General features: G+C 46.3%; 2 protein-coding genes and 1 long non-coding RNA gene across 12 annotated transcripts in view; 2 read left to right on the forward strand and 1 right to left on the reverse strand.

Moving 5' to 3' along the window:
- The window catches only part of PROSER2 (proline and serine rich 2), a 28537-nt gene extending 4125 nt beyond the window's left edge, over positions 1–24412 (forward strand). Inside the window, exons 1-4 of one of the 2 annotated variants that reach the window (XM_079106238.1) lie at positions 7325–7392; positions 13450–13657; positions 19669–19921; positions 21446–24412. In XM_079106238.1, coding sequence (XP_078962364.1) covers positions 7340–7392; positions 13450–13657; positions 19669–19921; positions 21446–22479 — 1548 coding nt within the window. In that variant the 5' untranslated portion in view covers positions 7325–7339 and the 3' untranslated portion in view covers positions 22480–24412. Of the gene's footprint in view, positions 1–7324; positions 7393–13449; positions 13658–19668; positions 19922–21445 lie in introns of those variants that run through there. The other variant, XM_079106239.1, reaches the window with a different exon arrangement.
- Positions 1–26262, forward strand: part of LOC306641252 — a 125811-nt gene that overhangs the window by 48064 nt on the left and 51485 nt on the right. The window lies entirely within an intron of this gene.
- The window catches only part of UPF2 (UPF2 regulator of nonsense mediated mRNA decay), a gene marked incomplete at its 3' end in the record, with an annotated part of 163577 nt that continues 160841 nt past the window's right edge, over positions 23527–26262 (reverse strand). For all 9 annotated transcript variants that reach the window (XR_013758087.1, XR_013758088.1, XR_013758089.1 and 6 more), the window contains one exon: positions 23527–25820. The remainder of the gene's footprint in view (positions 25821–26262) is intronic.

Consider the following 26262-nt stretch of genomic DNA (forward strand, 5'->3'; position numbering starts at 1 on the left):
TGATTCAGGCAGTTGCAGTGGCTCACACTTGTAATCCCGACTGCTCCAGAGGCTGAGGCAGGAGGATCACAAGTTCGAGGCCAGCCTGAACAACTTAGAGACTGTGTCTCAAAATAAAAAAAAAAAAATCTGTACATACTCTTTTTTACTGGACTGCCAACAGGTAAGTTTGGTTCATAATGGTCTCTCAAAATGAGATATTTGGTATTTTTTATAAAGATTCAGAGGGCTTAAAGAGTTTAGAGACCCTTCAAGTTCCTGTCATGCTAGGCACAACAGGGAATATGGAGGGGAATAGGAGACCTGTGATCTGATAAAGGAGTTAAGATGTGAATTGATAACAAAGCGGCCCAATCTTTGGGGAACAGAGGAGAGATGTGGGAACAAACTCCTGCAGAATGTGCCTTGAGAGCTGGGCTGACAGGGAGGATAGTGGGAAACAAGGCCAACATGGTACAGCTGTGACTTTATCATGCTGAGAGTTCAGCCTCTGATTTGGGGGCACCAGCCATTGACGGCTCCGGAGTAGGGCTGCGAGAGCCACGTTGCCTTCTGGCTTCCCTGTGCAGCAGACTTTTGCACACTGAGGAACTAACTAAGTTGAACAGAATGTTCATGAATGAGGAAGAGAGGATGGAAATATGAAGATTTAAAGACAAACTGCCACCAACAAAGGAAGACACTGGACAGTGTCAAGTGTCAGATAGAATTCTTGGAGCAGAAGAAGTTTTGTGCGACTTGCTAAATCATCCTAAAGGCTTCTTCCCTGTTACCTCCTATGATGAAGATCAATTGACCTCCATCTATTCTAGATAACAGTGAAGCCGTTGATGAGCTGCTAGTGCAGACAACTTCTCTGTATCAATCAGATGTCTTTAAAATAGATGTAAAGTGAATATGCTTGTGTTATTTTTTTTTTTCCTGTTGACTCCTATTTTGATTTTTTTTTTTTTTTTTTTTTTTTATCTTGGGAGACAGGATCTCATTGAGTTGCTGAAGGTCTCAGTAAGTGGCTGAAGCTGGCCTCAAACTTGTTATCCTTCTGTCTCAGCTCCCAAGTTGCTGGGATTACAGGTGTGCACCACTGCATCTGGCTCCTAATTTGATTTTAGAGATGCTTTCTGTGCAAAAACTTGTTAGTATCAGCATATAATAAAGCACACCAAAATTTCATTTCAAGGGACACTTGACTTTTTTATGATGTTAATTATCAATTCAGTTCTGAAAATATTAACCATAGAAAACTGTGTATATGCAGCTACATTTAACCTACTCAGAAGACAACTCTTTCTCAACCATTGTAAGAATTTAATCAGCAAGTTTGAAAATCACGGAAAAACAAGGTATATTTAAACCCTGTATTTCTTAGCTAAGGTTCATCTTGTTGGGATTTTGTTTTTATTTTCCAAGACGGTCAGGTTATAAGCCTGACTGCTCAGCAGCCCACTGACCTTTCTCATTTTTCGAGTAATTATCAAACTTTTTTTTTCAAATTAACTCAAGTCGCTTTATTAGAAGCAGTACCTCTGCAAAACATTAACAGACAACAGTTATAAAATTTACAAGGAAAATACAAAATGAAATTAACAGAGCAAAACAAAATTCAATTTGTGTAATAACTATAAATCAAGAAAAATGATTCTTATAATCTTAAACCTTTACTTAGTTATATATTATATCCCCTGTTTATTTGGGATCACAGTAATCTTTACAACAAGAAATCAATCTTTTAAACACAACTTTTAATGAGCTGAAGTCCAGCCTATTTTGGAGCCATTCTAACATGGAGTAGGGTGAGAGGCAGAGCCTTATCTCAGGTAAGGCGGGGCTCTTGACAAATAACGCCATACAACAGTACATCTGAAACATGAATCAAACAAAGGCTTTTAACTTTGTGGAAAAAGTGGCAGAATGCTTCCATGTTCTACAATGTCACCTTTAAACAGATCAGGTGCTTTCAAACTCTACTCCGTTACATAAAGGCTCTCTGTTTTCCCCTAAAGAATTTGACAGGCAGTTCTTCAGCTCTGAAAATATTAACATCTTGACTGTTAATGGCAGTCATCTAGTTTTTCCAAACAAACGTTTGCTTAGCCCCATCAAAAATGCTGAGAATCCTTTGTCACCATCCCTTTCTACTAAAAATGGAATCTGTTCCTGTGCCCAAAGGCCTGGATCTGAAGTCCGTGATTTGAGGAATTCTGGATTCCCAGAAGTAGAAGAGGCTGGGAGGAGGAGCCCCTTTTGTACATCCCCTGTAAAACCTCATTCCCTGCCCCCAATAGGGAATAGGGTGAGCAAAGAGGTTTTGAAAGCTGTTTAAAAGTGCAGTGAACTGACCCAGCAGGAGGTCCTGTGTGAGCTTTGCTTCCCTGGGTTTGGATTTGGATCTGTTTAGTTTGAGATAAGATATGTAAATTAGATCCCTGCTTGCAGTCTAACCAGGTGTTACAAAATACCAGAAATGAACATGAACTAAAGTCAGCTTTATTTTCATTGTAAGGATGAGTAAAAAATTCAAAGAATTTTAAGCTCCTCAGGAAAAAAGACATTGTAAAACAATAAGATGTAACTATTATTATCACGTAAGTAGTACTACCTTTTATCTCACCAGTGGGTGCTCAGTAATATTTGCTAAATGAATAAAGAGAAAGCCAGGTGGGGGTGGTCCCCATTGTAAGAAAAATGCGGCTCAGTTTGGGTCCCAAGGCAACTTAGACCCTTGAATCCAGGGGAGCAAGCACCTCTGGGGTGCCCGCTCTGAGTCGCGGTCCAGCGACAGCACCCAGAGAGCCACTCCAGACACCGGAACTCACACCCGAGATTTTGTTAGGCGGATGACCAGAGCGTCCGCTCTCGGGGCTGGGAGAGAGAGAGAGAGAATGGCGCAGGAGCTTCTCCTAAGAAGTGGGATTTCGCGGGCTAACAACAGTCAGGCCAATTGCCGAGAAGGGGACTCGCAGGCTGACTAGTGGACCCATAACTGACCAGGATGTTCACAGACTGACCATCTAGGTTGTAAGATGGGAGAGGGAGAAATGGCTGCAGCGTAAAGGGTGGGGGAGCAGCTTTATATTACCCACCTGTAATCCCAGTAACTAGGGAGGCTTGAGGCAGGAGGATCACAAGTTCGAGGCTACCCTCAGCAACTTGGCAAGGCCCTAAGCAACTTAGTGAGACCCCGTCTCAAAATAAAAAGGGCCCGGAATGTGGCTCAGTGGTTAAATACCCTTGGGTTCAATCCCTGGTACCAACGGGGGCATGATGGGGGAGTGAAAAGCATACAGAGTCATTCCCAAAAGAAGAATAACTTAAAATGGAGTTTCCTTCTATTTTTTAAAAAATTTGTCGGAGAATCTACAAATATATTAGGCATACTATATGTCAGTTTTCTAAAATGAGCGAAGTAAGAGTAAAAATTCGCAGTATCTGTTTTGCAGAGTTTTCATTAGGTAGAAGTTTTCCCAGCTAGATTTTGCTTTTGCTGATACTTTCCTAGTGGCTTCCTTCTGTCCGTTACTTTTTGTAACTAGGAAACAATCTGACATCCAGTCAAGATTGGCTTCAGGTGAGGTTTTCCTTTAGGAAAATCTGATGGATGTTCTACTCTTCTTCAGTGATGGTAAACTGGAGGTAGGAGACTCCTTCCCTCAGGGACTGTTAATCCCACCTACCTAGGTGTAGCTACCTGGGGAACTTGTTTGCTTAAATGTAGGCAAATCAGTTACTTTCATGTGGTATCTGGGCTTAAGTAAATTAATTCCTGTTAATAGTTGGAAACTATCCTCAATGGAGACGGTTTGAAGTCATCCTTGTTTTTCTGCATTGCTCAGAAAGAGCTTTTCCAAAAAAAAAAAAAAAAAAAAATTAAAGCATGGTCATGCTTCAGAGAGGAAAAATTACTAACTTTTTAATAATTTATTTGGTCCTAATACTCTTGAGTGCCAGTTAGAGTTTAAGGTACTAAGTTACAAGATTTTTCATGGGCTGGCAGTATAACTCAGTGGTAGAACACTTGCCTGCCACGTGTGGGGCCTGGGTTCCATCCCACCCCCCACCCCACCCCCATACCCAGTTTTCAGCAGTGAGGGGAAGTGCAATTCAATTGCAAGGGGCTGGGGGTTAGCTCAGTAGTAGAGCAAGTGCATGTGAGGACCTGGGTTCAGTTCCTGTGACAGAGAACCAGGAAAAATCAAATCCGCCATGAAAAGGCTGCTGAATCACCGAGCACATTGACAAGAGCAAGCTGGGTGCAGGGGCACCCACCTGTGAGCCAAGCCCAGCAACCCAGGAAGCTGAGGCAGAGGATTGTAAATTCCAGGCCAGTCTGGGAAGCTTAGCAAGACCCTCTCTCAAAATACAAACTGGAGAGGGCTGGGGGTGTAGCTCAGTGGCAAGAGCCCCGGGGTTCAATCCCCCATGCCTACAAAATTAAATAAATAAATAAACAACAAAACTAGCACCTCTCTGGGAGCCTCCAGCACCAGCTTCTACCCGAGGGGTTCTTTTGGTTTTCAGTGCTGAGATACAGTCCTTGACTTGGTGAGTATGTCTGGAAACATTCTTTTCTTTCCAAGTTTTTAATTTTTTTTAAATTAAGAAATAGCCTAAAGAGGAATTACTACATATTTATTTATTTACTTTGTTTATTTATGTGGAGGCCTTTTTTTTTTTAAATTTTTTGTACTGGGGATTGAACCCAGGAACACTTAACCACTGAGCCACAACCCCAGCCTGTTTTTATATTTTATTTTGGGCTGTCTCACTGAGTTGCTTAGGCCCTCACTAAGTTGCTGAGACTGGCTTTGAACTTGTGATCAATCCTCCTGCCTCATCCTCCTGAGCTGCTGGGTTTACAGGCATGCACCATGGTGTCTGGGCTGGAGGCCCATTTCTGAGGTTCATTTTGGATACACATTCCTTTTGAAGTTTATTGCATGTTAATATTGCGAGGTGCAGCCGGTTTAGTGTGCCTGGTGTATTTATTGATGCCACCGTTTAATGCATCATTATTTATGAATCTAAGAGTCTCTTTGGCTGTTTTCAGAGTCACTGTCCTCGTGCTTCCTGTTTGCCCTTGATTGAAATCTATGAGATTAATTTCTCCTAAATTTGAGGGGTTAGGTCTGTAAATATGGTAGAGGGACAGAAAGGATAGTTACCACAGCACCGTTAACAGTTTGTTTAAAACTACTCCTGAGTACAGCAGCTTTGATGTTAGGTCAAAGGTGTGTTTTTAGGATGCTCTAATTTTTTGTTTTTTCCCCCGGTGCTACGGATTGGACCTTGAACATGCTATGCAAGTGTTTTACCTCTGAACTTAATCTACAGCCCCCGCACCCCCAGCTTTTTCTATTCATGTATTTGTTTTGCAGTACTGGGGATCCAACCCAGGGGCAGTTTGGTTCATACCCAACCCTTTGTATTTGAGACCTAGTCTCACTAAGTTGCTCAGGCTGGCCTCTGATTTTTTTTTAAATAAGAGCATCTTCAAGTTTAAAAATGTGAATTTGGGGTAGGTAATGGATATTAGGTCTTTGTTTTGTGATAAATGTTGTCCATAATGTTTTGGAGATCTAGATAGCTACCTACAGATAGATATGTAATATAGATGTATGAACTCTGCCTATAAGAAGTTGATAATCTAATTGAAGAAAAACAGAGTTCCATGCCGAAACCTGATGCGATCAGTGGCATCAGAGCAATGAGATGGCGTCACACGTGTTGACTGTGTTGACTGGAGGCTGGAGGAGAGCAGCAGGGGAAGCAGTGGCCGGGGCTGGGGTGGAGCAGCACATCAGGACAGGGGCTGGGTTAGGCCAGATTGCCGCGTCCTCAGACTGGCTCCTTTGACAGTGCAGATGAGGAGAATGAAAGCCATCAACTCGAGTGATAAGAATTTCAGAAGGCTGCTTAAGTACTTGTCAGTGAACGTTGCACTGTTGTAGTTTGAAGACGGTTTTTGAGAGTAGAAGTGACTGGAACGGAGTGAACTGCAGGATCAGCGGCTTCCGCCTCTGTCAGGGCATCGGCGTGCAGCTTTGGTGTGGCGAGGGACAGGCGATGCCGCCCGCGACTTCATGTGTAAGAACTGGAGATGGAGCTGAACGTGACGCGCAGAGCTGTCAGATGTAAAGTAGAAGCCTGCTTCTGTGGAGGTATAAGTTATTTTTAGGGAAAAAAAGAAATAGTAAATTTAGTCTAAGAGTTTTTTTAAGCTACAATCTAGTTGAATAGTAGAAAAAAGTGTTGGTTGTTTCCTTTTATGAATTGATTGGAACTGAGAGTCTTGGTATGATTCATAGCTTTGTTTTCTAGTAAGCTTCTTATTATAAGATTCTCTTTTGTTAACACACTATTTGCATACAAATAGAAATTTGCATGAAACTGTAGAAACTGTAAAAGTAGGACTTCCGGCTTTGAGTAAAATCAGAGTGAGGTGCCTGTTTTGGGAGCAGACATGGTCAAGACCCACAATGGCTGTTTTCGGCGTCTTTTCACCCACTGTCGGGCTGCAGAGGAGCCCACTTATGATTGTGAGCTGCGGTGATTTACCAACCTACCCAGGCTCTTTCATTTTTAATGCTCTTGAAGGTCAAGAAAAAGATAGCTTTTAAAAAGTAGTTTGGCTACAAAATCATCATATTGAGATTTTTCACAATGGAGCTTTAAAGATCATTTCTTTGCTAAGAATGTTTTTCTAGATTTTGGAACAAATCTCAAAATTTCTGCGAATGGAAGTAGGAGAGAATGAGAGGATCAAAGGGTAGGGCTTAGATGAGGTGCTGACTAGCCAGGTCTGGAGATGGTCAGGTGGACCCTGCCCAGGTCTGTAGACGTTCTTCTACTTGTTCAATTTCAGGTTCTTTGTTTTCTTGTCTTTTCTATTGTCCCCTACCCTGAACCTTATGTTAGATGCTTAATTCATTAAGTTTCAGCCTTCTTTTCTAAGTTTCGATGTGTAGCATTTCAATTAGTATTTAGTACTAGTCACTAATTTCTAATATTGTTTCTGAGTTATTTAGAAGCATAGTTCCTAATGGCTGCACACATGGGTTCTTCTAGTTGTCTTTAGTAATTGGTGATTTAATTGCATTGCACTAAGAGAATATTTTTTATAGCAGTCTTCTGAAATTTTCCGAGACTTGCTTTGTGGCCTAGTAATATCATCAGTTTTCATAAGTATTCTTTCTGAACTTGAAGGAATGTATGTTATTGTGAAGCTATCCTATATGGTGTATTGTAAATGTTGATTAGGTCAAACTTAACTGTGTTATTGAAGTCTCCTGTATTCTTTGCCTGATCTATTAATTGATAGGTATGCTGAACTCTCCCTACGATGATGGATTTGTCCATTGGTGTTATTTGTCTGGCTGGTCATGAGACGTATATGTAAGTTAAATTGAAACTTTTACCATTTTCAAGTAATCCTCCTTATTTCTAGGCATTCACCTTCTCTTATTTAATCTGTTCTGTCTGATATTGCTGTAAAGAGTCTGTCTTTCCTTTTGATTAGTGTCTGCTGAAAAATCCTGTTGTGTCCTTCTGACTTCATCCATTCTGTGTCCTTCGCGTCTCATGTAAACAGCATCCAGCAGCATTTTTCATTTTAAGAAAAATCCATTGTAACATTTTTAATGGATCATTTTTCTCTAAATTATTATTTTATGCAAACATTTAGGTTTGTTTTTATCATAATTTGTGCCTTTTATTTGCTGTGTTCTTTTCCCCTTGCTTGCTTTTGGAGTGATTTTTTTTTAAATCCATTTTTTCCCCTTTCATTTTTGTTTGTTGGTTTTGTTTTCTGTATGTTTTATTGGTACGTTATAATTACATTTAATAGTGGGATTTGTTATATATTTCCTCGATTTTGGATGTCGGAAAGTCTATTTCAGTTCTTTCAGTGGTTTCCTTAGATATCTTAACATAAATGCTTATAGAATTAAGAAGTTGTTGTGTTTGGCCTCCTCCCAAGCTCTGACCCCTGCTTCCCAGTGCGCACACAGCCACGGCACAGCTCAGGTCCGCCCTTCCCCATGAACACAGAAACCCTTCGCGGTCCAGGTTTGCTTCCAGTGATGCACATGCTACTTCTGTTGTGCATGCATTTTTGCCTCTTCCCTTGAGGATCGTTCCTTCCTGAAATGTAATTTTTAAATTGGAGTCTATTGGTGGTAGACTCGACTTCCAGCTTTCCTTTATATGGAAATGAAAATGTATGATTTTTTTTTTTCCCCTGAAGTCTAGGATACTGGTTTTCAGCAGTTAGAACCCTCAACAGTTTGTGTGTGTGTGTGCATTTCATCCTGTCTTGGTTTTGGATAAAATAGACCTTCTAGAGATTTTCCACATTGTTTTGCCTTTGTTCTTGAAAAAAAAATGTTTTTAGTTCATTCAGGTCTAGGTTAATGGTTCTTTTCTCAGCACATTTAGAATATTCCACTGTTTGGTTTTCGTTGCCCGTGTTATGGGAAGTAAATCTAATTATTACTCATTTGAAAATGACATTTTCTTCATAACATCCTATTTCAGTTTTTAAGTAGGTAATGTGATCCCATGGTTAAAATGGAAAAGGTATTTGTTTTTCTGAAAACTTTTACCTCTTACCTTCCATTTACCTCTTCCTTTCACACCCAACAATTGTTTTTGACTTATCTGTCCTTTCAGAGTTTCTTTATGTCCATAACAAGTAAAAATATACCTTCTTATTGTATAAGCCCTCATTTTTCTGCAAAGCAGTGTTTTATATGGGGTCCTGGGTTTCCATCCTGGTCTCCTGTCACTCTCTGCCCTCCTTAGGGACAGCTGCTGTTGCTGTCTTCCCTGTCGTATCCTTCCACAGAGATTCTCTGCACATAAAAGCATGTACAATTTTTGTTTGTTTGTTTTGTTTATTTCCATGTAAAAGTGGAAGCACATTAAACTTTGCTCTTGCTCTTGCACTTTTCTCAAAAATAATGTCATGGTGATCATTGAGCTGCCTCGTTCTTTTTTTTTTTTTTTAACAGTGCATGGCATTCAGTCATCCTAACTGCTTCTAAGTTCTTCCCTGATTCTGCCTACCTTTCAGACTGTGGCCAGAGTTATGTCTAAACCAGAACGTGCTCACGTCACTCCAGGGGCTGTCTGTCATCGTCGGGTGAAGTTCATGGTCAAAGCCTCTTTGCTCTGGTCCAGTTTTCCACATGTACCCGTGTACATATTCCCGTCCCCTTCCAGCTTGCTCTGTACCTCCCGTCTTACCTAGGCTGTTACCCAGCCACTCACCGTTGTCCAAAGGCGTGTGTCTCTGTACCCTTGCTGGTTCTCCATCTCTACTTGGAATGCCCATCCGAATTTAACTGGCAGTTTCCTGAGATCACACCCAGCTCTCAGGGTTTGGCTTAGTGTCCCTTTTGCTATGAAGTCTGGAAGCCCTTCCAGGAACTGTTGGTGCTCCTTGGTCTCACCCTGTGTCCCCTGGTGGCACTAAACTTGGCTACACATCTGTCTTCCATTAGAGTTGATGTGATGTGGCAGAGTCACTAGTGAAACTTTTTAAAAATAGATGTGCCGGAGGGCTTGCCCCCAGATATGCTTCTCGTAGGTCTGGGCCTGAGTCCCGTAGTGTTTCTGCCTGGTTTAGAAGCCGTGCATAGGTGGAGTTCTGTGGAAGGAGCGCTCTTATTCATCTCTCTCGAGTACCTGGAATCTGCTCAATGTGAAACAAAAATGGGCAATTCAAAAAATATGCCTCAGCTAGAAAGAAAGATAAGACTCAGATGGAAGCAAGTATTGATCAGTCAGAGGATGGAACTGATTTTGAAACAGCTTGGGAGTGGGTTATTGGCTTTTAGGAGAGTGGTGATATCAGATGGTGTCACACTGGTGTTTTTTTGTTGTGGTTTGGTTTGGTTTGGTACTGGATGTTTAACCCAGGGGTGCTTTACCATGGAGCTATATCCCCAGCCCTTTTTATTTTTATTTTTAAATTTTGAGACAGAGTCTGGCTAAGTTGCTGAGGCTGGCCTAGAACTTGCCACCCTGCTGTCTCAACCTCCAGAGTCCCTGAGATTACAGACATGCGCTGCTGCACCCAGCCACAGTGGGGTTTCAAGATTAAACCAGCAGAAAAATAACAACCAGAGTGTGAAGAAGAATATGAAAGCAAGGAGACCAGTCAGATGGCCCTGGCGGCAGCAGCGGAGGCACATACAGCGGCCCTGCACTAGGGAGTGGGCCAGCAGGGAAGTGGTAACACTGTCATCCTGAAGGGAGAATCTATGGTGCTGGCAGCTGGTTGAATGTGAGTGGCAGGAAGGGGAGGAGGTGGCCCCTGTGCCAGGGGATAGGGCTGTGACTAGCCCAGATCAGCTTTGGGAGGCAGACCCCGAGCTTCCGGTGAGGGATGGAAAGACGTAGTTCTTGGGCTACTCTGGATCCCAGCCAAGCGCTGGTACTGAGATGGAGCGGGGGATGGTGAAAGGAGGCCTTCCTGTACCAGCTAGGTCGTCCTTGGTCTTTCCGGAATGCCCAGGGAAGAGGAAGAAAGGGAGCTGCCCCTCCGCCCTGGCTCCAGCACGCTGCTTCAGGGCTTCGCTGCCCGCCAGATCTCCCAGGACCTCCTGAGCCGACTGTCGTCCTGTCATACCCGGCAGACGCAGATTCTCCAAGACCGTGACCTGCCGAGACCCCGTCCTTGTTCTCTGCTCGAATGATAAACTATGAAAAGAGGATGTTTCTGGAGGCCAGGCGCAGCGGCAGGCTCCTGTAACGCCAGCGCCTTGGGAGGCTGAAGCAGTGGGACTATGAGTTCAAGGCCGGCCTAGGCAATTTAGTGAGATCCGGCCCTGATTCTAGTAGATAATGAGAAATAAACACAGGAAGCATGAGAAAATAAAAGAAAATGAGCACGCGTACTTCTCTTGCAGTGTTAGGTTCGCCACAGTTTCTCGGTGAGCCCCGCTGCCCCCTTCGTAGGATCGGTTTCTTCATCCACGGGCTGTCAGTCGACCCCAGTCTCACTCCTTATCGTGTGCACTGCTCTGCACACCGGAGACTGAACCCCACCTGGGAGGAGCGTGGGCATCTGAAAGCGGTCACGACGCCCACGGACACACCGCCACACCGCCCCGGCCATGCCACCGCCGGGCCTGCTCCTCCTCTTGCGTCCTGGTCTCCGTGCGCCCGTTTGTGTCGGGGCGAGGCAGGGCAGGTCTTGTCCTGGCTCTCGAACTCTGCCCTCCACAGTGGGCCTCCTGCGGAGTTCTGGATTTTCAGAACCAGAATCGGGGAACCACAGTTCTCAGTTCCTCGGGAGAGCACAGCCGACCCGCCTCTGCCGGCTGGGAAGGAAAGGAGAGCAAGGGCCCGCAGCCCCTGCCCTCCGGAAGCGCCTGGTTCTTTGGTGCAGCCTAAATAGTAGTTTTCCAGCTCTCAGCCTCACAGCGTCACATGAAAGAGGCTGCTCCGGAGGGGCTGAGGCGGCATCCTCTGGCCCCACGGGCGCGGCTTCCAGGTGCTGCTCTCACCACCCCACCCAGCCGGGTACAAGCCCAGAACCTTCCCGCAGCCCGGGGTGCCCCCACACACACCGTGCTGTGAATCAGCATTTCCCTTCCCACCTCCCCTCTGGAATGTATGGGGAAGGCTCCGTGCCCCGCAGCCCTGTCCTTTCCTTGGAAAAGTGTTTGAGCTGAGTCAGTGGGTGGGAATCTGAAGGTCAGGAAGGATCTAAGAATGAGCCCAACTTCCCTACATAGCCTGTCCCACCCTGGCCTGCTCCTCCTGGGCCCAAGGACCTGGCTGCAGTGCCTGCATCTGCCTTGGCCCCAGCAGCGGTGGTCAGCTCACTGGTGTGTCTGTGTGGTCACTCACTGTGGGGTGTGTGCCAGTGTGTGTATGTGTGTGTGTGCACCAGACTCATGTTGGACATTTACCCTAAGGCTGAATACACCAGAGAGCTTCACATGCACATCTCAATTTCCAAGTTGCATATTACTAGCTATTTAGACATTTATATATATATAAACTTTGTGTGTTGTTAGATTTTTCACATTACAAAATGAATTTTTTAACATTTTAAATCTTTTTGTTTTTGTTGACTTTGGAATAATGATAACTTATAAAAATTATACATGCTCAGAATCTTCTGGTTCCCTAACCTTACTTTTAAAATTGCCCTTTGACCTGTACTGATTCACCTGAAAAGTAAAGAGAAACAGGGTGAGGAATCTTTTTTCAATCTTTTATAGAGATGTCTACAGACCAGGTGCAGTGGCACACACCCATAATCCCAGCAGCTCAGGAGGCTGAGGCAGGAGGATCGAGAGTTCAAAGCCAGCCTCAGCAAAAGTGAGGCACTAAGCAACTCAGTGAGACCCTGTCTCTAAATAAAATACAAAATAGGGCTGGAAATGTGACTCAATGGTCAAGTGCCCCTGATTTCAATCCCTGGCACCAAAAATATTTATATATATATAAAGATTCTGCAGGATTTCTCTAAGAAGGTTTTTACAGTAATTTTTGATATCTCAAATGATATGGTCTCCATAAAGATATTTAATACTGATTGAATGTCCTCCACAGATGATCTATTAAATGTTAACAAGAAGCTCATTACTGTTAGTCTCCTTTGGTGTTCCAGAATGTTTTGTTGAATTCAGAGGGTTAGGGACCGAGCTGAATTTCCTGTTAAAAGGGTGACTGTATGAAACCAAGGGGCTTCAGGGGACACTTGGACGTCTCTGTTCCTGGAAGTGATACAGACGTGGACTTCCTGGCAGTAGTAACTTAGGATACTTAGCTTTGGTGTGAGGTTGCAACAGCCTCAGGCTTCCCTAGAGTCGGCTCTTGCGGATGTCAGGCAGGCGTGGCTTGGGAGCTTCTTAGCTTGCTTTAGCTCAGCTGCCCTGCACGGCAGTGAGCTGGGGAAGGAGCCTGTTCTGCCAGTGAGCTGGGGAAGGAGCCTGTTCTGCCGTGTTGAAGGCAGAAAGGCAGGCAGGTCCTGAGTTGAGTGTGAGGAGTGTGAGCACCACGGCCATTTTTGGAACATCCATCTCTTCTTCACATTTTTTTAAAAATATGGTTCTAGGGGTTGGACCCAGGGACTCTTTACCGCTGAGCTACATTCCCAGCCCTTTTGTTTTTTCTTTTGAGACAGGTCCCATAGAGTTGCTGAAGCTGACTTTGAACCTGCAATCCTCCTGCCTCAGCCTTCCAAGTCACCTCCATGTATGCCACCACACCTGGTGTCTTAAAAACCATTCTTACATCTTCAGAATGGGCATGATACAGAGGAGAAACGGAAACCAGCGTCCCCGGACAAGTTGTTTCAGGGCTTCCTGATTTCCTTTACCCTAATGGTTGGGGCTGTGAATGCGATGAATCTGACACATGCCGGCCTTTCGTTTTTGAGGGATGAGGCATTTTACTGTCCACGCTCACTAACAGTCTCTCTGATTTCTCTAGGAGTAACCCTCTGCCTCAGAACGGGATCCTGGTTCCTGTGATCAAGGCAGGAACTGCGGCTTCTGTGGGGATGCCTGTAAACCACCAGAAAGCAGACTCTTCGGAGATGGACGCTGACATGTCACCCAGCTGCAGGCTCAGCGACTTGAGCAGAGGTGGGAGTCTGGAGAGTCGAAGCAGCAGTTCCCGGTCCAGAAGTTTCACTTTGGTGAGTGTTGCTTTTCTTCGGTGCGTTTATATGCTTTGTTGGTTAATTCTGCCCCAACCCCTTTCTCCTGTAGAAGATCTTAGAAAATCCTTTGGGTTAACACACTTAATGTTTTGGAATAGTTCTTTGTGAAACGGCCTTTTACTTTTAATCATCTTAAGTTTTGCACAAATACAGAGCATTACCCAAGAAAGTGGAGCAGATTTCTAGCCATAGCCAGTGACTTAGAGCAGCTCAGCCCAGAAAGAACCGTGAAGGCAGTAGCAACTCAAGCCGAAGCACCTCTGCCTTTGAGAGCAAACGACTGAAAGAAGGGAAGTAGCTCATAGGATAAAAACAACTCACTTAGCAGGGTGTAGTAATCCCAGCTGCTTGGGAGGCTGAGGCAGGAGGATTGCAAATTGGAGGGCAGCCTGGGAATCTTAGCAAGACCCTGTTTCAACCTATAAAAAGGACTGGGGATATAACTCAGTGGTAGAGCACCCTGGGTTCCATTCCCAGTGCTCACAAAGCAGAAAGCAATAAACAACCACAAAAAGATCAGAAGAATGCTTGGTTTTAACTTTTTCTGTATTTCTTAATATAGGGGCAAGACAGATGTGTCAGGCTAGGATAGAGTGACGCAGCTCATGTGGTGTCTTAGAGCACCTGTAATGCCACACATAAGGTATTTCCCTCATGATCAAGATCCTTTCATAAGGGGCCCAGATCAAGAAGCAGATGAGAAGCCTATAACCCCAGCAGCTCGGGGGGCTGAAGTGGGAGGATTGTGAGTTTGAAGCCAGCCTTAGTAATTTAGTGAGGCCCTAAGCAACTCAGTGAGACCCTGTCTCTAAATAAAATACAGAAAAGGGCTGGGGATGTGGCTCAGTGGTTAAGTGCCCCTGGGTTTAGTCCCCAGTACCAAAAACAGAACTCGATGAGAGATTGAGGTTTGCGTTTGTGTTGCCGATTTAAAGATGTTCAAGGGAGTTCAAATGTGGTCCTTTGAACCCTTTCTGCTTTAGTTTTGTAATCAAAACCTTACACGTTTCATTCCTTGCTGGTTTGTTTGTGTCTCTTCCCTGCCAGAAGTACAGGTTCAAGTTAGCCATAGTGAAAAATTACAATAGCGTCTCGTTGGAAATGACCATAATCAAACCCTCGTTCTGAAACTCCGAGGAAGGCCACGTGCACTTGTGGCCTTTGTTTTGAGGTTGCCGCAGTAAGCAGAAGCATTTAAAGCTCGTAAGAGGCTTGGTGGCGTTTCCTTCTCGTTGTCTTTATTCGTCTTTATTTCGGTTTAGGGGTTCTCTTGTCAACTAGATGATCAACTCAGTACAGTATTGCTCAAATGTCAGAGAATTTTCATGTCTATAAGAAGAACATGTGAATATCAAAACATACTCCGCCAAAACTGGTGCCCTTGGCTGCCTACCTAGGAGACGGGTGGCTAAGAGTCTTGGAGCTTGGCTCATCTCAAGAACTTCTTTGGGTCATAATTTTTACGATTATTTTTTTACTTTTTGTCTAGTATAGAATATCAGTAAGTTCTACTGGCACTTTTTTTTTTTTTTTTTTTTTTTTTTTTTGTCCTTTTGAGAAAGGGTCTTGCTAAATTGCCAAGGCTGGTCTCTAACTTGGGAGCCTCCTGCCTTGGCCTCCTGAGTCACTGGGGTTATGGGCTTGTGCCACTGTACCCAGCTTGTTGGTTCCTGTATTTGTCCTTCAAAGGAGTCGCCACAGTTGTCTCAGTTAAACTAAATGTCTTTGTTTAAAAGAAAAACAAAACAAAAGAAAAAGCTTGAGGGCTTAATTATGGGAGCGACAGTCAGTGGATTTGCAGGCAGGGGTTACTTTAGTGTGTGTGTGTTTTAAACCTCCTCAGGTCTCGTTCAACCGGAGATTCCCCTCCTGCCCCCACTATCCTCTGCTCCACCCACAAAACCCTCCTGTCCCAGATCTGTTCTGCCATAGACACGCCTGGGAGTGTCGACTCCTAAGTATTGCCGGCAGTCATTTTAAAAGCTGGTCATCGACCTTTCTGTCATGAGTTTTTTTCATAGCTCGAGTAGCCAGAGAGACCTTGGTTTCTGTGACCCTCATGCAGGAGTGAACAGAGGCCAGACAAGACATCGTTCTCTTGGGGAGGCTCCTTCAGTGTGTATAATTATCTTAATGTAGTTAGCATTTTGAATTTTCTGGTTTGAACATGTTAGAAATTATTTCTTCAAAATCACAATATACAGATTAGGGAAGAATGTGTCTCCCACGTTGTTGAAGCCCTGTTTCCTTGGAGACCAGTGGCTGTCACAGGAAGTCAGCATGGTGGGAAGAATAGGTGAGGTATGGTTTTCTCTCAGTAGTTTTTAATATCTGGAGATTTTCAGCCTTAAAGGGCTTCCTTTTACTCCACAGCCCAAATTGGTCCATTACAAATACCATTGGTAGAGAGATTTTAAAGTTTTCTGCTGTCAGCCACCACCTTCCAGATTAATAGTGGCAAACTTGGGTTTTCTCCAGCTCACTCACGAACACTGTCATTTCTGTTTCTCCTCATTTCCTATCTGCTTCATTCTCTGGAAACTAACTTAGCAAATGCCACTTCCAAAAAGCACCACGAGCCCAGCCGGAATGGCCACTAGGCTCCAGCTTTCTCTCCGGCATGTGGGGCCACTGGTCTGCTCCTTGTTTTGGTCTGTTCTTAACTGAGATATGATTCATGTGCCATCAAGTTCAAGTTCCCCAATAATAAAGTGTACCACCAACGGTTTTCAGCATGTTCACAGCACTGTGCTCCCATGACAGTCAATCTTGGAACATTTCCGTCCATCCCAGTGTCCATACTGCCCAAAGAAATCTACAGATCCACTGCAGTCCCTATCAAAATACCAGTGACATTCTGCACAGAACTAGAAAAAATAATCCCCCAGTTCATATGGAACCATTAAAAAACCTGAATAGCCAACGCTCTCTTGAAAATAAGCTAAGAGACGGAAACAGCCAGAGCATCCTTCAGCCAGTGGATGGATAAAGAACATTCCGTGCAGACACACAAGGGGATGCCGTTCAGCCACAAAGAAGGATGGGCTCTGTCATTTCTGTGACAACACGGGTGGCACTACGGGAAATAATTAAGCGAAATAAGCCAGACACAGAAAGACGAAGACCACGTCATCTCATACATAGGCTCTAAAAAAGTCCATCTCATAGAGGTTGAGAGTAGAAGGTCGCCGGTCAGAGCCTGGGGAGCCTGGGGATGGCAGGGTGGGCGAGGGGTGGGGAAAGGGTGATGAGTGGGTGCTAAGTGACGGAGAGGAGCAAGTTCTGGATGCTCTTGCACAGTAGGGTGCTGTAGGTGACGATAATATGTCATACATTTCAAAAAGCTAGAAGGGAGGGTTTTGCAAGCTTTCCCCATAAAGAAATAAACATTTAAAGAAACAGGTATGTTTGACCTGACGCGTGCACTGCACAGCATGTTACATGTAAAGAAGTATTACGTGGTAGGCGCGATTTGTGATTCTGTGTATCGCTTAAAATTAAAGAATGCCACTTCGGTGGGGTTTTTTTGTATATTTGCAGAGTTGTGCAACCATCACCACAGTAAATCTTAGAACATTTTTATCTCCTCAAAAGAAACCTCATGTCCATGAGCAGCCTCCCCCCATCCCCTCTCCCACCCCAGCCACCACTAACCTGCTCTCTGGCTCCGGGATTTGTCTTGGGATGCCCTTCCTCTTCCCAAGGACCACGCATGTCTTCCTCTTTGACCTCCCTGTCCGAGGCAGCCTCAGCATCCCCATGTAGCCGGAGGAGCAGACAGGGGCTCTTCTGGACGTGGGCCAGTGTGCCCTTTCTGTGGCCCTGGAGCACCCGCTCCCTCACCCTTGGCCTGGGGTTTTACCGTTCCTGCCTTTTCCCTCTCCAAGGTGCAAGTGGAGTCTGGGTTCTGGGTTCCTGGGAGGGCATTTTGTGTCTGGGGGACTGGGCAGCGGACAGAGCCCACAGCATCTGGGGCCTGGCCTCCGAGGTTCAGGGCTCAGGCCAACTTGATCCCAAAGAAGGCTCTTGAGGGTACAGCCAGCAGCAGCCCGCGCTCCAGCCCCTCTCCGCAGAGAAAGAGCTCAGGTGGAGCAAGCCAGAATCCTGGCGGCCTAGGGCTGGGTCCACTCATGGGCCTGGTTGAAGGTCGTGTCTCCTGTCGTACAGAAGTAGAGAGCACAGTCCAGGCTGGGAACCGTGGAACTCCAGGAGCAAGAAACAGGCATGCGCAGTGCTCAGAGCAATTGCGACAGTTAGGAAGGGGAGCCAGTGGGGGACAGAGCAGAGGGCAAGCAGAGAGCCCAGTCCTGGGCGTCGCCCCACCAAGTAGCTGTGTGACCCTTGAAGCCACATAAGCCTCTGGACAGGGTTGCGGGGCGGGGGGGAGCTGGCCTGGCCCAGTGGCACACGGGGCATGAACCATGTGCAGGCGGCGCCCTCCCCAGCTTCTCCGCGGGTGAGACCTCACACTGCGACTGCTCACTTTGAGGTTACATTATCTTTCGCTCTTTCATTTGTTCTTTTTAGGTAGCTATGACAGTGGAGAGTATTTTGACACGTGTACGTGGAGTATGACTTATTCTAATAGGTTGTATGTGATGTAGGGCTTCATTGGAGGTGTATTCATAAGCGAACAGAGGAAGTTGGGTCCCATTCATTCTACTGTTTGCTATTCCCCTCCCCTGCCCTTTCCTTCATTCCCCTTTGTCTAATCCACTGAACTTCTATTCTTCCTTCCCACCTACCTTGTTGTGTGTTATCATCAACATATCAGAGAGAACATTTGATGTGTTTTTTTTAGGATTGGCTTATTTCACTTAGCATGATAGCTCCAGCTCCATCTGTTTACCAGCAAAAGTCATAAAGTTATTCTTTTTTATGACTGAGTAATATTTCATTGTGCATATATACCACATTTTCTTTATCCATTCATCTGTTGAAGGGCACCTAGGTTGGTTCCAGAGTTTAGCTACTGTGAATTGAGCTGCTATAAACATTGATGTGGATGTGTCACTATAGTATGCTGATTTTAAGTCCTTTCGGTATAAACCAAGGAATGGGATAGTTGGGTCAAATGGTGGTTCCATTCCATGTTTCCTGAGGAATGTCCACACTGCTTTCCAGAGTGGTTGCACCAATCTGCAGTCCCACCAGCAATGTATGAGTGTACCTTTTCCACCCCCATCCTCGCCAATGTTTATTGTTACTTGTATTCTTGATAACTACCATTCTCACTGTAGTGAGATGAATCTCAGTGTGGTTTTAATTTGCATTTCTCTAATTGCTAGTGTTGAACATATTTTCATGTATTTGTTGACCATTTGTTTTTCTTCTGTGAAGTGTCTCTTTAGTTCCTTTGCCCATTTATTAATTGGTTTGTTTTTTTGGTGTCAAGTTTTCTGAGTCCTTTATGAATCTTGGAGATTAATACTCTGAGGCGCAGGTGGCAAAGATTTTCTCCCATTCTGTAGGCCCTCTTGTAACATTCTTGATTGTTTTCTTCTCTGAAGAAGCTTTCAGTTTGATGTCATCCCATTTATTGATTTATTGATTCTTGATTTTACTTCTTGCACTTTAGGATAAGACCCTCTATTTTTCTACATTTTTTTTTAAATACCAGGAATTGAACCCAGGGGCACTTAACCACTGAGCCACATCCCCAGCCCTTTTTTTGTATTTCATTTAGAGACAAAGTCTCGCTTCATTGCTTAAGGCTTTGCTAAGTTGCCGAGGCTGGCTTTGAACTCGTGATCCTCCTACCTCAGCCGCCCGAGCTGCTGGGGGTACAGGCGTGAGCCACTGCACCTGGCTACCTCCATCTTTTTTACCATATTTTTCCCCTTGCAGGTTAGACGGTGAGGGGCGTCCAGGTGCGGTTGGTCAGTGGGTACATGGGTGGTGACTTCCAGGGGGCGGTGAACCCCACCCTGGACTATTGACCCCACGTTGTACTTGCTTTCTCTCTCGTGCCGCCGTCTGTCTCGCAGGACGATGAGAGCCTGAGGCACCTCACACACGAGGAGAAGGACGTCATCCTCTTCTTTGAAGAGACTCTCGATTCCCTGGAGGATGACTTTGAGGAGCCAGCCCTGTGTGACAGTGGTGTTCATTGCCACTCTCCACAGTCCCTGGAGGAGAGCCCTTCCAGTCACTCGGAGCCTGAGGACGTCATCGATTTAGTGCAGCCAGGACCTGCAGCTGGGGACGTGGAGCGCCTTCCAGAGGTGCCCTGGGCAGCAGGTGAGGGTGAGGCACAGGCCCCGGGGCCTTTGCTCAGGCGTCGCTGTTTCCCAGGTGCCGAGTTCTCTGTTGGCCAGTCCAGAAGCTGCTGCAGCGCATCCGCCTCCGTAGGGAGAAGCATCTTCTCAGTGGGGGGTTGTCTGACCTGGGAAATTCCAAAAGGACTGGAATGAAGAATGAGACCAGTCGAGCATGTACGTGATTTGGCTTATTTATGTGTACGCATGTGTGTGCGCGCGCGCGCGCGCGCACACACACACACACACACACACACAGGGAGAGAAGGAAAATCGAAGTAGCTTCCAGGTAACCGTCTGCCCTACCAAGAAAATATACACGGCGCTTGTATTTTAGTGCAGGGTTATACTCCATTTCTGTCCCAGGACTTTCCAAGGTGGGAATATGTGAACTAAAAAAGTCTGTTGGCTCAGGAAAACAGAAAATGATCAGAGGAGGAGTTCAGCTCAGCATCTATTTCGTTCATTTTCCTTGACCCTGAGTGGCACCAGAGGAGAGGTATGCTTCTGTCCATTCAGTCCCATGATGCAAGATGGAGAGAAAGAGAGATGCCTTCCTTTTTTTCTCTAGTTGAAAAAGATATTGAAAACAAATGTGGGCAAGGAGGAACTAAGGGGATTGCTTTTGCTCTGGTAACTATAAAATACTGCTGCTTGTCACAAGCCTCTAGAAGTGTGTGTGTGTGTGTGTGAGCGCAAGGGTGTGTGTTACTCAGAATTTCACATCCTATAGTTACGGATTCCACATAAATAGAGCTTGGTTTGCAGCCATCTCGTCAGGGAAGAGACAATATGAGTTTCGCAGTTTATTACACTTTTGCTTTGAAGGATAGTTCCTAAAGTAATTTGAACCAGCTGATCCTTTAAACATGTCAGCTCACATCATTGTGCCAAAGAAAATGCTTTTGGAGAACATGCCACCCGCCCACCAGTTCTCTCACACGCTGTTTCGTAGCCATCTTAGGCGCCTCCTCTGTGGCGGGCCTTGTGCTCACGGTTTCGTAGAGGGAGCTGTGAGAAGTGCCATGTCTGTGGGGCAGGCTTGCCGAGTGTCACCTGGAGTCCCCAGGAGGCATTTCTGTGCCCCAGAGGGAAGTGGCACGGCCTGTCCTTCCTCTGGGAAGACCCGTTGGGGTTGTTGCTGTGCCACACACCATCCAGCTTCAGTGTCCCCTTTGTGAAGTCCCCTGAGGAGGCAGCCATTCGCGTCCGGTCCCTTGCCTCGAGGCGATGGCCTCAGCTGGTCACTGCTCCCCGGGTGCTGGGAAGCACTCAATCACATTGTCACTGCCCACTGTCACGGATCTGCCCATTCTCAGCATGTGGTCGTGAGAATAATAGACCACACGCTTCCCCAGCCCAGGGGCCAGGGATGGGGAGTTCGCCTCAGGAGGCTCTGAGCAAGCCGGGAGGCCCTTTGGGACGCTCTCAGATTTGGGGAACAGGAATGTGTGCATTTATTTTCACATTAGGTGAAAACTTATGAGGTTTCTCCCTCACTTTTCAGGGACCGAACCTGTTGGGAAGGAGCACGTTGCTGTCCTCGAAGGCAGGAAACAGGACGCTGAGAATTCCCAAGCACCAGACCCCACCGTTCCCAAAGCCCTTCCTCTGCCACCCTCCCTGCCCGGCGCCCCAGCCCCAGCGTCCCCCAGGAAGGAGCTGCCCTCCCCTTCTCCTCCAGCAGAGCACCCAAAGCTACCCCGCTCAGTCCCTACTCCTCTTGTGATCGCTCAGAAGATTTCCGAGAAGTTGGCAGGAAATGAAGCCCTCTCCCCCACGTCCCCCTCGAAGGAGGGCAGGCCTGGGGAATGGAGGACGCTGACTTCTTCAGCCCCTCGAAATGGAGACCAGTTCGCCTGGCACAGACACATGGCCCAGCCTGCGCCCAAGATCCACCGCTTCCCCAGCAACATCAGCGTGACCAACAGCTCTGGGAAGGAGTTCAACAAGACCATCTCCAAAGCGGCTGTCAACGTGCAGGAGCGCAAGGCCCAGGTCCTGGCCAATATCAACGGCGTGGCTTTCCTCACCTCGGGGGACATGGAAGACCGGGCGCAGAAGAGTGATCTCACAGAGAAGAGGAGCCTCTCTCCAGATCGGGGGACGCCTTCCTGGAGCAGGCCCACCCCGGCCAAGGAAGCTGACGGGCCGCGAGCAGGCGGGCAGGCCAGTGGCGGTCAGCAGTCCAGAGGCGTGCAGACGGAGCCGCCCCCGGTGCTGGCCAACGGCTTCCAGAGCATCCACGAGGTGCTCAGGAGTGAGCCCAGTCCCTTCGTGTCCACTGGGAAGACCATCACCTTCCGCCCAGACCCCCCAACTCTTGCCAGCAAGCTTGCGCGCCAGAATGCCAGCAGGAGCGTCTGTGAGCCTCGGCCGCCGGGCTGCGGCCAGGACCCCAGGAGGCGGGCAGGCTCTCTGCCCAGAGCAGGGGGGTTCAGGCCCCAGGGCATCACCGTGCAGTTCTCTGGCCGCGGCTCCACGGAGGAAGCCCGGCGGGAGGCCCTGCGCAAGCTCGGGCTCCTGAAGGAGAACTCATGAGGGAGCCGAGCCCAGGGGACGGCTCAAGGCCCACTCGCGCCAGCAGAAGGGCTAAAGCACGCCTCGTTCGTCCCCCTCCGTACAAAGGGTGAGGTGAAACAGCGGTCCGGTTTCTCCTCCTGCAGTTCAGGAACTGGTCGGCAGCAGATGCACTCGTAAAGGGCGGGACCTGGGCGCCCAGCAGCTGCGGCCCTGTCGGGAGCGGAGCCGGAGATGCTGGGCCTGGGTCGTTCTGCAGGTGGGCAGGGAATTCTGTGAGAGCCGGGACCTGTATCTTTTCACCTTCCTTTTTCTAAGGTTCAGAATGAACTTTACGTCCTGTTGGCCCCTGTGATCTGTAAATGCCATAGGTTTTTACAGTCCGGAGGCGGGGAGGCGGCCTGGTGGGTCCTTCCCGAGTCTCCCAGCTAGCCTTCTATCCCAAGAGAAGGCCGTGAAAGCCAGTTTAGAGCTCCTACTCAGGATTTCCACCTCCTTTTCTAAGAACATTAAGAAGAAATGCTTGTTAGATTTTCAGAGTTTCATATTACACTTTTTGGGCCCTTTGTTTAGTTCTGAAGGATAGAAGATGGTACTTTACCCTGGATATGCTCTTGTTTCTGGATCAACTTGGTTTGCCCAGTTTTTTTTTTTTAATTGAAAATTGAAATGAAGTCTTCAGAGTATGATTCACTGTCATTGTGAGGTGTGAGAGTAAAAAAGGTGGAGTTTGGAAAGGATGGTGATTTTGAGAAAGCCAGTCACATCAGACTGCAGGGTCTGTGTTCGTGGGACACATGGTATGAGTCTGTGTTGTGTGTATATATGTACATACTATATGTTGACATAATAGGGACCGTGTGTACGTGCACTTTCATTATTACATAAATATAAACTTCTGAAAAGCCTGCTCAGTAGCTGCAGGACACCAGCACTTCTCTGGATGGACACAGCCCCCTCACCATTCTGGTGGATGATACAAGAAATCCTTACTTCCTAATATGGAAGGCTTCTAAGGACACGTGTCCATGATATTTTGGGGAACCAAAAGTACTTTTTCCTCAACCATGTGTTCTTCTGTTCCCAATTAAGTTAATATTTCCTGCTTCTAAAGAAGCAAGACGGTTCCTGCTTTAGTAGAGAACGTTTTAAAATATTAATCTTATTTATCAACCAATTCTAGTTCCCTGTGTTCTGGGGTAACTAGGAAACAGAAGATTCTGAAAGCTCCCAACTGAACGTGTTCCATGACCAACGTCTCAGGATTCATTTAAAAGGGGAAAAACGGTGAAGTAGGTTACGCAGCATGAAAAGAACTGGTTTTCTCCCAGACTGTGCCGGGTTCTGGCCACGAGCATTATCATCCAGACTATTTAAGGCTGGAGCCTGAAACCTCTAAAGATAGACGGGGAGGGGCTGCCCTGCTCGGTCACGCCCTGGTTGTCCCCACCAGCACCCTGACGCCCGTTTCTCTCCCGGTGGGTGTTGCTGAGCCCCTGGCTTTCCGTGCGCAGGGAAGGGTGTTTTCGGAGTGTCTGCTGGCCTCGGAGGTTACAATAAGCAAACGATCATGGTTTTTTCCTTAGAATCTCAGTATTTAGCATCTTGTCCGGCTCTTGTCCTCATGAAATAATTCATAGATTCTTGATCTTGATTTAAATAGGCTTGTTAATCTTATAGCTTTGAAAAGTGCTTATTTTAATTTTATTCCCGTTTATGTTGGATTCGTGTAGAGGATTCAGGAGAGTTTCCTTTTTACAAAGTGAGATGCCGTACAGTGTTGAATAACCGAGGGTCTTGATACAGCTAGTGTCTTTAAAATCCTTTAAATATGAGTTTTTTAAAATTTTTATCTTATCCTATGATTTTGTTGTGACCAGGGTGAACTTGACTGTATATTAGTATATTTGTTCGCATAATGACATTTTTGAAAAATAAATTCAGTTTTATCTTACATGTAAGCAACTTTGTTTTTACCTTGCACACTATATTCCAATGATTTTCTTTTAAATGGTTATATCTTTTCCTTCTATTTATTCTTATTTATTCCTATTTATTATTAATTATATTGGCTGTTACTCTGCCCGTTTCTTGTGCCCTACGCTAGTGACTAATGCTCTATGTTTTGTAAAAGGTTCAAAGGACAGCCGCTAATGGCCTCACCTGTGTTGTATATATCATGTCCTGTTTGCTGAGGGGCATTAGTTTCCTTGTCATCACTACATGATGTGACATTCTTAAAGCCATCTGGTTCAAGGTAATATAAAGGACTATATTTCAAAGCCAGATTGTAATGAAAAGGAAAGAGGAATCGGAAGTGCCTACTTTCAAGTAATACTTGCACATCAGTCTTCACTTTATGAAATTCTTAATATCCAAAAACCAAGCAAAAACTATTCTTTGCTTTTAGGAACAGGTGTACAAATGCCCAAACTAGAGTCTCTTCTGCACACGGTGCTTCATTGAAGTGACCAGGATAAGAGGATTCGCTCTGGTTCTCCCCTCCTCATCCTCTCTGATATTTGGTTCCTAATGTTCCTACTTAACTTCACAATATTGGCCGGAAGTTTGATCTTTGTTTTTCCCCCTCCCTGAGCTCACGTTCTCGTGTGAAGCTGGTTGAGGAAAGGCACGGGAAGAGACGGATTCTGGAATGACAGCCGTCAGGAGTTTTGAGGGCACTGCTGTCCGAGGTCTTTAACAGCAGAGCCCTCCGCTTTGGCCTTCTTGGCCTGACACAGAGCCGCCCGGGGGGGAGCCTCTCGGTCCAGGGCTCAGAGTCTAAGCTGCGTTCCTCTTTCCCCTTCTCAGGCTGCTCGGCCGACTTAACTGTGTGGGACTCTCCACTCAGACCCCTGGTGGGTGGGTCTCACTGTAGGATCCTGGTGGACTGGGTAAATGAGGTCTGTGGAACCCTCAGTGCACATTGACCTTACTTTTAAGAGAATCAGAAATGCCTTCTTTTTAAAACCCACAGTTCTGGCAGTGAGGGTCCAACCTTTCAGAGTTGAGTGGTGATGTAAGAAAAGTCAGTTCTTTAGTGTTTATTAAAGAGAAAGAGAGAGAAATAAGATGAATGACAACAGCTGACTCCTATCAAGACAGGTGCGACTGCTGTGCTTCTGGTTTCCTGGTGGCAGTGTGCACTCCCAGGCGCTGCTTGGTATTTTATCACTGTGACATGGCAAGAGTAATAAACCTTTTTTGCCTCTGACCTGCTCCTGTGGGTTCTTAAGCCTCTGTCAGCCAGTCGTGCTGTCCTCTGGATGAATCGCAGAGCCTTGTTTCTCTGCGCTCCTTGCCAGGGCTACTGTGTGGCAGGAGGACGGGGCACGTCCACCTGTGAGCGGTTCATGTTCTCTCTGAAATGACAAGTCACCAAACAGGTTTTGTGTCTTCTCTTCACAACCAGGCTTTTTTCCCTGCTTAAAGTATGGGGAACAAGTCCCCATATCCTTTTCTAATCTGCTAGTTGGACAAACCCTGCTTTCAGACTTCTGAGAAAAGAAGACAGAGCCGTAAGCTGCCACGACCTGGGAAAGTCGGAACTCTTTGTCACTGGATTTGAAAGAGGCAGCCGGGAGTCCTGCGCAACGTGCTGGCCCTCCACCTACCCACAGTTCCCCTCCCGAATCACCTGCTTTCTCTAAGCATAAAAGCCCTGTTGGGTGGGAATCCCTCATTTGCAGAAGAGGCTGGAAGCCTAAGGCCACCCCACACTTGCAGTATAGAAACTGCCCTTGTGGGTGACAGTGAAGTCCTAAAAGGTCCCTTGTTTCAGAAAAATGACAAAAAGCCCCACAC

Source organism: Sciurus vulgaris (genome assembly GCF_902686455.1).
Source record: "Sciurus vulgaris genome assembly, chromosome: 12".
NCBI lineage: Eukaryota > Metazoa > Chordata > Mammalia > Rodentia > Sciuridae > Sciurus > Sciurus vulgaris.